This window comes from Clarias gariepinus, chromosome 22 (assembly GCF_024256425.1).
Source record: "Clarias gariepinus isolate MV-2021 ecotype Netherlands chromosome 22, CGAR_prim_01v2, whole genome shotgun sequence".
NCBI lineage: Eukaryota > Metazoa > Chordata > Actinopteri > Siluriformes > Clariidae > Clarias > Clarias gariepinus.
In genome coordinates, this window is record NC_071121.1 from 23,314,006 (window position 1) to 23,325,603 (window position 11,598).

General features: G+C 38.0%; 1 protein-coding gene across 1 annotated transcript; it reads right to left on the reverse strand.

The window, feature by feature from the left end:
• Positions 1-250: 250 nt before the first annotated feature.
• Positions 251-11,146, reverse strand: csad (cysteine sulfinic acid decarboxylase). The gene is made up of 14 exons (XM_053483270.1): positions 11,027-11,146; positions 8,771-8,916; positions 8,556-8,682; positions 8,376-8,466; positions 6,636-6,858; positions 5,606-5,685; positions 5,454-5,508; positions 5,124-5,240; positions 4,822-4,886; positions 3,639-3,720; positions 3,329-3,528; positions 2,817-2,868; positions 1,846-1,935; positions 251-1,740 (listed from the first exon to the last, which is right to left on the reverse strand). The coding sequence occupies exons 2-14, from the start codon at positions 8,906-8,908 to the stop codon at positions 1,567-1,569; spliced, it is 1,494 nt and encodes a 497-aa protein (XP_053339245.1). The 5' UTR covers positions 8,909-8,916; positions 11,027-11,146; the 3' UTR covers positions 251-1,566.
• Between the last annotated feature and the right edge of the window lie 452 nt (positions 11,147-11,598).

Sequence of the window (11,598 nt, forward strand, 5' to 3'; positions counted from 1 at the left end):
ACCACAAGCCATGCCTTTAAAACCCGGCTTAGGGCTACAAATAGCCAGTACACATACTGGCCTAAAACATAAAAGACCACACAGCTCTAGTTCACAGACCATTTTATTGTCAGGCTGACATGCTAATACTTGAATTTGTAATATTTTGTCTATTTAAAAAAAATCCACAGATAAAAGTTATTATGTGGCATATTATACAATGTGCCCTCTTGTGCTTCTTGTTAAAACATGGTGTATATAGTAGGACAGGCAGTCCAAGTTAGAGGAAAAATCCACCCTGAAACCCATTAAATGATTTTATAAATATCTTATGTTGTGCTTAATGATTCTGGTGTTAAATGTTTGGATTATTCATGTCAGAAGTTGCAGCACTATGACACATTGCTTAGACAGTTACAATATTGTTTAATAGAGAAATTAAAAAGATTTCTCTCTTTCATCATTTTAAGTGATGTTCAGTGTCACAGTAATGAGAAGTTCCATATACGCATAGAATCTACTACTGCGTACATGGCTGCACCTGGCATTATGGCAGAAACTTGGCTTAGCTATTTAGCAATCTATGATGATGAGCATCATTGACTTGCATATAATTAACATATACATTAAATATATGTTAATTGTTTAGGGTGGATTTTTTTTTCTTTAAGTTAAAAAAGAAGAAAATTCAGAATATGCAAATATAGTTATGTATCAAAAAATTGATGCGTACAAAAAAGTTATAATCAATTCATTTCAATGGGTTTACATTCTGACTAATACCAGTCGAGAATTTATTCAAACGGAGCTCATTTCTGCTGAAGCCTCATAAATTGATTCATTCTATTACTATACATCTATTTTTATCATAGCCAGTTTTACCTACATTTATCAGGTACAACTACCATATAGATGAACAATTACTATATGTTGTTTTCAGCTCTTGTTCTCTTTTCATCAATTATCTTATATCGATAAAGTGCACCACAGCGGTACCCTAGAAACAGTTTATTTAGCTGATCTAGCTCATGTGAGTTCTATGTACTGTACGCAAAGCTATGCTTTTCATTCATTAAAAAAATACAAGTTATAAAATTGACCTAATGCTACATTTGAACAATTTTTCATTATGTTGACAAGAGCAAAAAAGAGTTGCAGTGAAATTGTAGTGATAGACAGATTAAGTTAATTGGAAAAGAAAAAAGAAAGAAAGAAAGAAAGTAAGAAGAGACTCTGCTCTGCTTCGAGTCAAAAATTGGAAGAAAATTGAAAGTCTGGAAGAAAACAAAGTCTACCGCCGGAGAAGAAGAATGAAAGGGAATTGAATAGGAAGCGATGAATAAAAGAAACACCAGTAAATGTTTCTCTGAAACATTTGATTCGTTCAGCTGTTCCAAGTCAGCGGTCCCCAATCTTATCAGCAAAGTGCCAGTCCTGTTCCAGCTAAATTACAAACTGATTTATGAAACTCACTGCTTGTCTGAGAAAATCAAAAGGTGATAAAGAGCAACCTTAAAGCGTGCCTTTGGAAAGAACAATGATGGACAATAACTAAAGAACGAATGATGAACAGCACCCAGAGCTCATCTACAGATCTTTCCCCAGCCTCTCAATCTCGTCCAGAAAGAAGTCTAAGTCGCTGTGTCGCAGCTGAGGAGAAAGGATGACCATGCGGAAAAAATTGACTCGTCCATCCAGGGGCTGATAACCCACCATCATCGAGCCATGTTTTACCATGCGTTCCTTGAGGAGTGGTGCCACCTGGTGGACAAGATTATTATTAATTTTTTTTTAATTATTACATGACATTTAATTTTTTTTTAAATTGCACATATTCATTAATACATATATTCATCATAGGCTAACCTTTGCTAATTTGTCCTGATAATCTGAGTCATTCTCCTTCCCTCTCAGACTGGGCGGCACAAACCAGAAACACACGTTTACAAACTGCGGCTGTGAAGAAATATAATGGAAATGACATTTTAAAAGCATTCTTGCTGGTTTCAGCTTGTAGGTTTGAGTCGGTTGTAGTTTGACTGAATAGTAGCACTTGTGTTTAGTTGTAGTCATGTGTGTTTAGTTTTAGTTTAGTTGTGCTTCATGTCAACTGGGGAAACTGGAATTTTTAAGATGCAAAAAGTAAAGATTTTTAAATGATTTCTTATTTGAACAAATTATGAGTAATGTTATATAGAAATGATAAAGAAAAAGAACTGTTTAACTGATTGTTGCAGAATAAGTGTATTATCTCCATCCATCCATCCATCCATCCACCCAGGAACCTCTGTAGTCCCAACTAGGGACCATAAAGGCCAATGATATTTACCATTATTTATTCCTTTTGTACAACTGTGGTAGGACCTCCAGTCAACATTTACATGCTCATTCACACACTATGGGCAAATTGGGAATGTCAATGAGCCTAATGTGCATGTCTTTGGACTATGAAAGGAAACTTTGGCAGGAAAAAAAAAACATGCCTTAGAGTCTTGAATGATTGTATTTGTCAGTCATTTTATAGATGCACCCCTTCACATCCTCGTAAATCATTAACAGGAGAAGTTGCATTTTTATAGGTTTGAAACTCGACTTTTAAGCAGCTAAAGGGCTGAGTGTGAATGGAACATGTCGTGACAGACCTTGCTAGTGCTAAAAAACCAAACCAAAGCAAGTTTGTTCATGTGGAGCTTTGTGCATACGGGTGGAAATGGGTAATGAGTAAATGGAAATTGTTCAAATCTTTTTTAACTTTACCCATTTAACCATACAAGGGTTTTTTCTTAAAAATACAAGTCTTATCTAATGCACCTTTAAGGTAAAACCATGGAATTTACCTCAGAGACCAGCTGAAAACCCGTCCTTTTCTTCATCTCCTCAACAAAATATCTAAAACAAACAGCAAGTTAATAATGCATTAAAACTCTGACTCATGTATAATAATGTAGAATACGTCAAATGTACATTATGTTATATCTCCCCATGTGGTAGTAAGTTCAAGCCTATCTGACAGAAGAGTTAAATAAGATAATTAGCTAATTAACTAAAAAAAGAATAGCAAAAAAATGGATTATGTGACAAGCTTTCAGTTTCTAGAGCCATGACTATATATAATGAGAATATATTTTAAAACATTCACTTTCACTTTTGTCTCAATACTTTTGGCCATCGCTGTATACTCTCTCTAGTCATATAGAAACCTCTGTAATCCAACTAGGGACTGTGGAGCCCAATGGGGACCATTATCGCTGTATACTAGACCGTAGATAATATATTAACTATTTTTCTGGTTTTTTTTTTTTCTTTTTTTTGTTGTTGTAAAAATCAGACCTAATTTTGTTTCGTTTACCTTGTATTGGCGAAAGCCTTGTTGACACGGTCAGCCAGGCCCTGCGAACCAACTGCCTTCCACATGAGCCACAGTTTCAGACAATCGATTTTGCGTCCACACTGGATGGATTTATCCCCGGTATCCAGACCCGTGTCATAGAACTTGTCCTGCTGGAATAAGTAGGTGGCGTTGGCACAGTGGCAGCGCATCAGCAGGTTCTGATGATAGAACGTAAAATACATTTCTGGTTAAAATCCATGCAAAAGTGAAACCGAATAAAAAATACAGTTGGTTTCGCAAAAAAAAAAAAGGTCAAGCATCATCATACCGTTGTGTCTCTCAGCAAAACAACAGAGCACTGAAGACCAGTCATCAGCATTTTATGTGGATTCCAGGTTAGAGAGTTTGCCCTGGACACAACAGAGAAAAAGGGAGTTGTGAAAAAGGAGCTCAAAGATAAAGTCGCTCTCTGCTTTTAGTGGGTGTCACATAAAACACCTTGGTAGTTCTCTAGAGGATGTGGGGTTGCTATCCTTAGCTACTGTATACGCAACATTTAACAAAAATGGGGAGTTTCAAGGTCTTCAGCCTCGGATTTACTTTATACTCAGCACTTACTTGAGTAGATATACAGTACCAGTGAAAAGTTTATACACACCAGTAAGTTTGGATTTATTTTGTACAGTCTAGAACAATACCGGATATACTATGAAATAACACATATGACATAACGTAATTAAGTAACAAAAACAGTCAGTTGTTATTTTAAGATAAAGGTCAGCTGTTCTGGATCAGTTCTTGTAAGAACAGTATTATCAAGTGCATCTGCAAAACCCATCAAGCACCATGATTTAACCGTCTCGCATGAAGACCTTCACAGGAAAGTGAGACCAACACGTTCATTTAGAGTCACCAGCCTCAGAAATCACCAATTAACAAACAGCACCTCAGATTAGAGCCGCTATGAAGCTTTACAGAGCAGAAGGAGCAGAAACATCTCAAAGGAGATAATTGCATATTTTGGACGACTTTAGGATTGTTTTACAGTGTAGAAAAAAATAAAAGAACCGTACTGTAGGTATGTTTTAACTTTTGACATTTGCTGAAAAAACTGAACTTTCCAGGTTTTTCTACTGTACCTGATGAGAAAATGAGAAAATCCTATTGAAGATTTATTGTTTCATATCCTTTAGCAGAAATTAGAAACTAAAATTTGGCTTCTAGCTAAAATGCTAAATCGAACTATATGTAGTATAGATTGTAAATGTAGATCAATGTAAAATGATTAACATTCATTTCTAAAGATGTCCTTTCTGTAACCTTTACTGAAATAGAAACCACAATGAATGTTTTAAGTATTTAAGTTTTTTTTTAATAATAATTTTCACTATTTCTAGCTGTATCCATATTTCCCTGTTTGTAACTCTCGGTACAACCCCGCAAATGGTCACATAGTTACAGCGCAGGCACAATGGTGGCGATAAAATGGTGAAAAACTGATATGTCTATACCTTTCAATTCCTGTTAATAGATGTTTGTGCTTCTTTGAAAAAAGCACACTTCCTCCCCAAGCAGCCTGTAGAACAGAAAAACAGCTAGTTATTCAAAATAATGTCATTTCAAACAAGTTTCTGTTCCTTGACCTGTTTAGACCGTACCTACGATTTTCCCAAAGCTCATAGAATACCATTTTTGAGCTTGCATAATAAGCCAAAGGATCTGTCAGTTCAGCGTGAAATTCTATACCCTAGTGCCTCATGTTCTATATGGTTTTTATGTAACATTACTGCTGATAAACAGCCATGTGCCTTACATCGACGTGCATCCACATGCCGTTCTTCTCGCTGATGTCAGCAATGCGCTCCAGGGGGTCGAAGGCTCCTTGTACTGTGGAGCCAGCTGTAGCATTGACGAAGAACGGGTAAGCGCCCTACAGTAAGGAGAAACGCTAATCAAATGCGAACCAACCAGATTTTATTAGCCAATCATACTGATTTAACCCCATACACAGATAAAAATGGGGCACATTAATACCACAGCCAACTTGTTAGGTTTTGATTTAGTGTTTCTTTGTTCAAGATTTGCATGTGATTTTCATGATTAATAAAATATGATGGAAAAGTTAGAAGGGTGATGCATATACTTGTGCTTTGGCATGAACAATTTTAGCTTCAAGGTCTTCTGGGATCATTCTGCCACTGTGAGTAAATAGAGGTTAAAGAAGGGTGAAGTGGACCACAGGCGACGTGGTGTATGCAGAACAGACAATCAAAGGCCTTATATAAGGGAACGTACCTTTCGTCAACTTTCACGTGGTAGACATTGTCTGTGCCGATACCGAGGAAGGCAGCCGACTTTTTCATTGAATAGTGACCCTGAAAGGAACAAGGGTGGAATTTGATTTGTATACCTTTACTCAAATACATTTGCAGCAGAAAAAAACACCTTTTTTAATAAATTTTTTTGACATTTTCGTTTTGACCTAAAAATACAAATCGAATTTCAGACAGCATGAAGATTTCTTTTTATATATGGTGTTTTTGTTGGACTTGCCATTATGCCTTTGATGTATAGAGAAATTAGCTTATTAAGTTTGCTAGCTAAGTTTTGAGTTCCCCTTGTGCCACCGGGGTGGCTTTGGTTCATCTTGCTGTGTCTCTGCAGGGTCTCTGGTGGTATGCTGTTGTGTGGGGCCCCTGTTGATCTGAATTGTTTGTTCAGTACTTCCCATGGGTGCTCGATTGGATAGGGATCTGGGGATTTAGAGGCTGGAGGCCTTGAACTTTTTTCTTGCTGGGCTCCATGTGTGACAGGTTGTTGTGTATCGGGTGTTCTGGCCAGCACTGTTTTTTTTTTTTTTTTATAGGCTTTTCTGTGGGATTGGACATGATAAGTTGGCCTTTGGCCCCCACGAGCATGGCTGAACCTTGAGTGCCCATGATCCTGCCACTAATTTGCTGATGTATAATTAGTGATCAATGTTGTTCAAGGTGGAGGGGGTCCTGGCTGATTAGTGTATATGAGCTGGCTCGATAAATTATCAAGCTAGGTAAATGTTTTAAATGAGCTAGTTTGGTAAATTAGGCTTTCACAAATAATATTCCCTATCTTAAAATTTAATTCAAAGAGTTATTAAACATTAACTAACCAGTGAACCATATTCTCTGTATTGTCTGAGTTGGCAGAATATTTTCTTTTTGACTGACTGCTTAGCAAACTAACTAGATGTACTGGATTGAATTGATAAACATCATGTCATCAGTTTTTTTTTTCTTCAGTTGTGATGATATTTATTTCATTAGAACCCTTTTTTTCTCATGTTTACCTCTTGTGATGTAAACACAGCCAGACGTGGGACAGACCACAAGCCTTGTGTCTTCACCTGCGGAAACGCCCAATATCTAGCTAAATTCATGGCGTACATGTTAGACATAGAGCCTCCTGGGCAGAATATGCCGTCCCCCTTGGACCAGCCCACTAAGGAGCGCAGACTGCGGAGAATCACATCCTCCATCAGGACAAAGACCGGAGCCACCTCGTAGGTGTACCTGGAAGACACACCGTTTTAAACTTGGCTGAGTGCTTTACAGACCTTAATCAACTGAGTATGGAATAAAACACTTGGTATAGGAAAATAATCAACAAGGAGACAGGGTGATGTGACAACAAATAAAGCAGAGAGACTCCTACTAAGCTTCACCTCACACTGACACTAGAGACTCCTTGACATAAAATCACACATATCAAGTAGATGAATTATTCATTATTACAGAAATGCTTTAGTAAAGGGGGTTTCATTTAAAAGGTAACAAAAGCCACAACACCACTTGTCAAGAGTTCATATTCTACTGTATCTATATCTAGAATGTCCCCATGAGTTATATTTTTATTAACCCTGATGGGTTATTTCTTTTTAGCTTCATCTTTAGTGCCTCCCAGCTGAAGCCCTTTGCATAAAACAGTCTTACTTTAATAATCCAAAATACATTTACCAGACGCTCTTATCCAGAGCAACTTACATTTTAATCTCATTATAGATCTGGGCAGATTGTTCAAGGGCCCAACAGCGACAACTTGGTGGTCTTGGGATTTGAACCTGGGACCTTCTGAATCAGCGGCCAATGCCTTAACTACTAAGCTACCCTTGACTGTAAAACACACTCTTACAGTGACATTTGTCCTGCATTCTTAAAGATTAGATCACCAGACTTATAAATAAAGCAGTATCACACTTGAGGTCATGCTGTTGTGCTGGAATATCAGCATGGCTGTGATCCAGCCATAGGCATACTGTCTACAACATTTATTATCAACAGATTATGATATTTGTTTATTTATTTTAACTAGTTCATTTGCTCCGCCAACACATATAACTAACAGCAACTGGTGAAGCTGGCACCTGACAGTCAGTGACCAAGAGTTAAGTGTAATTAGTTTTAAGTTCTTGCCAGTATTAGGTGAATAAATTTTGGGAATAAATGATGCAGGTGGTAGACCTGCAAATCTACGGAGAAAAGATTTTTCGATATCTCCACTTATTGAGGGATCGCCACAGTGGATCATTCGACCCACACAACAACTTGGCACAGGTTTTATGGCAGATGCCCCTCCTGATGCAACCCTCCCATTGTAGGGGACTGACTCTGCATCCGGTTTGGGTTTGGGCATTGGGTGCCGATTGAACCCAGGCGTTCTGCATACCACTGGACACATTATCAGATATATTTTTTTGCTGAATGTACCTTTTATGACTGGTTTTGAATGTGGGTTTTGGCAGGCAGCTGCTCTTTCCTCAGTATTTCACCCATTCTGGGACTGGCCGTAAGTGTAAATAACCTCTGGGACACTGAGTGATATGTGTAGTTTAACAACCCAGAACTGTTAGCATCCAGTAATACCACACGTGGAATGGCTCCCATCCAATCAGATTGTCCTGTCAGAATTAACTGCTATATAATGAAGACTGTTAAGGTTATTCGGCAGATGTAAGACTCAGTAGCGAATTTAATAGCTCTCTTATCTTTTCTCCAAGGGCACACACTTGTGCCAACTAGGCCATACTTACTGACTGGTGTTGAGTGTCTCTGTGAGGAGGCGTCCAGTCAAGGCATGATAGTCCACTCCGGCGAACAGCTGATTGAAGAAGCGAGGATGATCTGGAAAGAAATAATATACAGCTGCAGATTGCTTTAAGGCCTCATGTTTATTCCTAACAATCAGCCAGAGATGACTTACTGAGACTTACTGGTTTTCACACTATATTTGGCAACATCATGTACTCTCTGCAGCAACTTTTCATGAGATTCCCCATGGTCTCTCAGCTCCAAGTCCAAAAGGTCCCTTAGCTGATCAGGATCCTTCCACTCACACACCTGTAAATATATGCACATGTTTTATTAGATAGATTACATACTTACATTTTGTGACAGATCATTCCAAAGATTCTTTGGCTTAGGAGACCTTTTCTTTCACATCCGTAGCTTTATGAACCGCCTCTTCCAGGATCACTTTGAGAGCTTCAGAGAGGAACTGCTCTCCTACTGAACGGTCCAGTTCAGCATCGTCTACATCACTGTGGCCGTTTGTGACTTTGCTCATTGTGCACTCTAAAGAATTCAACAGAATAATAGCATGATAATCTGTAAAATGTAGCTTAATCAAATGCTCGGGATGATATGCCATTTGCATTTTTGTGGCAGTTAATCTAATTACCACAATTAACACCTTAAGACAAATAATTTGCCAAGACAAGTTTAGCTTTAATAGCTTTGTACATGAACTATGAGGATAATGTTGTATAGTTATATGGTAACATAAGCATGACGAAAAAAAAAAAAATTAACTTTAGATTTACTGCATGAGAGAAGAGATAATCTTGACTGTGAAAGGATTCACACATGCAAGGTGAATTCACTAAACCAAAGTAATCTGCTAAATGAGATAGGAGTGAATCTTGGCCAAGACTGAAAGGATTCACTGACTTAAACACTGTGAATCTACGTAGCTCTTAAAACCCAGAGCATTTGGGCATTTTTTTTTTAAATAAACGTATATAGGATAGGATATATATAGGATATATAGGGCTCAGGATTGTGCAGTATAGAGTAACAGTATATCCTTTTCTTAGCACAACCCTAGTCAATATGATGAACTGAATTTTATTTAATTTTAACCAACAATACAAACATGACTGAGCAAAACATGTCACATAGGCAAAGAAATAGCACAGATACACATGATCGCATGTTTTCTTTTGTTTGTTTGTTTTTGGTGATGAATCATATAGTGATGATTCAAAAACTGATCCACATGCAAAGAGTCAGAGATCAGTTTTTGACTTGATCAATTTAAGTCAACACTGACCACAAGTGAATTAAATGATTCACTGACTCAAACAGTGATTCTCCAAAAAGAATTTGACATAACTGTTATCCACTGCTGTCTGATTTAGAAAATGAGTTTCAGTCAGTGGATCACTTTACTGTGATCTTTGTCACAGAATGAGAAATTTAACGATCTTGGTCATTAAATGATTTAATGACCCAGTCACTAATCTACTGGCACTGACACAGAGAGAAAAAGAGAAAAGAGAGGAGTGAGATCACATGAGAGGAGTGAATCTATGTTGGAAATGATTCACTTGATCAAACCCTGATCCAGAAGTGAATCTTCGTCATGAAATCATACAGTGATTCAAAATTTGATTCACGTAAAAAAAGGAGCCAATGTCGGTTGTGGTTTGATTCAATGAATCAGTTTTTGAGTCAAACACAGACCAGAAGTGAATTAAATGATTTACTGACTCAAACAGTGACTCTCAAAAAAAGAAAGGGGGTTTTCTCGGCTCTCTGATTTGAAAATGAAGTTTTTCTAAGCAAATCTTAAAACGTTTTAATGACTCAGACACTAATTCACTAGCTGGCACTGACACCCCCAAACACACACACACACACACACACACAGACCGCGCGAGACAGAGGGAGGGAGAGAGGAGTGAATCTAACGCTCGAGAGGAGTGAATCTAACGCTCGAGAGAGAGAGCGCGAGACAGAGGGAGGGAGAGAGGAGTGAATCTAACGCTCGAGAGAGAGCGCGCGAGACAGTGGGAGGGAGAGAGGAGCCTTTCGCGTAAAACGATTCATTAACTCATTCATAGAGGAGTCGATTCCAGTTGTGACTCGACTCGGACACTAATCAGTTTACAGTGTTTTATGGTTATTACCCAAATATTTCCCTGACTCTAACACGGATCCAGTAAAAGCGGAAGGAGTGGATCCCTGCCGTGCGATCCCAGGAAGCACTGCAAACTGATTCACTCACTCATCCCTAATGAGTCATTTAAAGCGTTAAATCTTTCTCGAATTCTTTCCAGGCTTGGTTGGAAAGTTTAAACTTTAATAACTTAAATAAAAAATTAAATAAAAAAAAATAGAGACAGAGCTCCAGGATGTTACAGACAATGATGAAACAAATATCACACACACACACCAAACATGCTTTTTCTGCTAGCTAGTGTATATTTGCTGTAAAACTTATTTGCGTCCATGCATCATGCCAAGAGCAGCTCTGCAGATCCGTTCCCTTTTCTGCACAATCTCTGCATTTGTAAAAAAAAAAAAAAAAAAAATCCTTTTCCAGTTTATGATTTCCTCCTGGTGTGAAAATCTCACAGCATGTTTTTTTTTTTTTTTTAAAGGAAATAAAGCTTTTACCCACCTATAGTAATGGTAGAAGTTATGTCTGTAGTCCTCAGTGTGATCCGAAGCCTATATGTAATCCGATATTATGTCTAATTTAAGCAAAACGACTGACCAATCAGAGAGCGAGCAGTGAGGACGCACCGGCACGCCATTGGTCCAGACATCCAGGGGTTCTGCTGTGCACAAAAACTCAGAAAGGCATTGAACCAAAAATAGTACAGAATTGACATTCCGAGACATTTTTAACCCCTCACTGTTCTTTCATAACCAATAGGAATATTTTTTAATTATTATTATTTTATGGTTATATGGTTATGACATGATTGCATCTTTATGGAGAAGACTGAAGGTTAGATACAAATGATTAACAAACTTACTGTCACACAGTTTAAACCACATGATGACACAACACAATCAAAAATTATTCTCTAGCATACTGGGCAGAGAAAGCAAATCCAGAGCAAATCTACTCAATTACTCTCCCACTTATCGTCTTTACTGCTTTATCCTGTATACAGGGTGGCGGGGGGCTGGGGACTATCCCAGGAGACTTAGATCACGAGGCGGGGTACACCCTGGATGGGGTGC

Excerpts from the sequence above, each read along its gene's own strand:
- csad (XM_053483270.1), bottom strand. The coding sequence starts at position 8,908 with ATGAGCAAAGTCACAAACGGCCACAGTGATGTAGACGATGCTGAACTG. Across the intron at positions 5,509-5,605 it reads CACGTGAAAGTTGACGAAAG|TGGCAGAATGATCCCAGAAG; the intron begins GTACGTTCCCTT and ends ATTTACTCACAG. Across the intron at positions 1,936-2,816 it reads GTTTTCAGCTGGTCTCTGAG|CCGCAGTTTGTAAACGTGTG; the intron begins GTAAATTCCATG and ends ATTTCTTCACAG.